This window comes from Crocuta crocuta, unplaced genomic scaffold, assembly GCF_008692635.1.
Source record: "Crocuta crocuta isolate KB4526 unplaced genomic scaffold, BGI_CrCroc_1.0 scaffold45, whole genome shotgun sequence".
Taxonomy (NCBI): Eukaryota; Metazoa; Chordata; class Mammalia; order Carnivora; family Hyaenidae; genus Crocuta; species Crocuta crocuta.
In genome coordinates, this window is record NW_027530544.1 from 2,533,635 (window position 1) to 2,534,061 (window position 427).

Genomic DNA, 427 nt, shown 5'->3' on the forward strand with positions numbered 1-427 from the left:
GCCCCGCAGCCCTCGGCCCCGGGCTCGGCCGACCCCGGCTGCCCACGGACGCCTCCCCCAGTCATGAACCCCCCGGAGGGGGCAGCGGAGGAAGGAGGAGCAGCCGACTCGGACGTAGACGCCTTTTTCCGGACAGGTAAGCTGGGCAGGGCGCGGGGGGGCCCGGGGGAGGGCTGTTGCTCGGGACGCGGCGTCTCGGACAAGTTTGGGGAAGGAGGGCTGTTGCTGGGGTGTGCGTGTCGGGGGGCAGTCCTCGGTGTCGTCGGACTGGAGTTGCCGAGATTGTTGTTGTTATGGCAATGCTGCTTGCGTTTTGGGGAGGGGTGGGGGCTGGGAGCCCGGCACCCCTCGGCGTTCACCCCACTTGCCGGAGTCGGTGCTGGGGAGGCGGGAGGCGGTCCCCTCGGCCGCCTTCTCCTGGAGCGCG

The 427-nt window shown here is 71.2% G+C and overlaps 1 protein-coding gene across 2 annotated transcripts in view; it reads left to right on the forward strand.

Annotated features, from left to right (window-relative positions):
* Positions 1-9: 9 nt before the first annotated feature.
* Positions 10-427, forward strand: part of LOC144234340 (kalirin) — a 479,489-nt gene continuing 479,071 nt past the window's right edge. For both annotated transcript variants that reach the window (XM_077767624.1, XM_077767625.1), the window contains exon 1: positions 10-136. In XM_077767624.1, the coding sequence (XP_077623750.1) occupies positions 64-136 (73 nt within the window). In that variant the 5' untranslated portion in view covers positions 10-63. The remainder of the gene's footprint in view (positions 137-427) is intronic.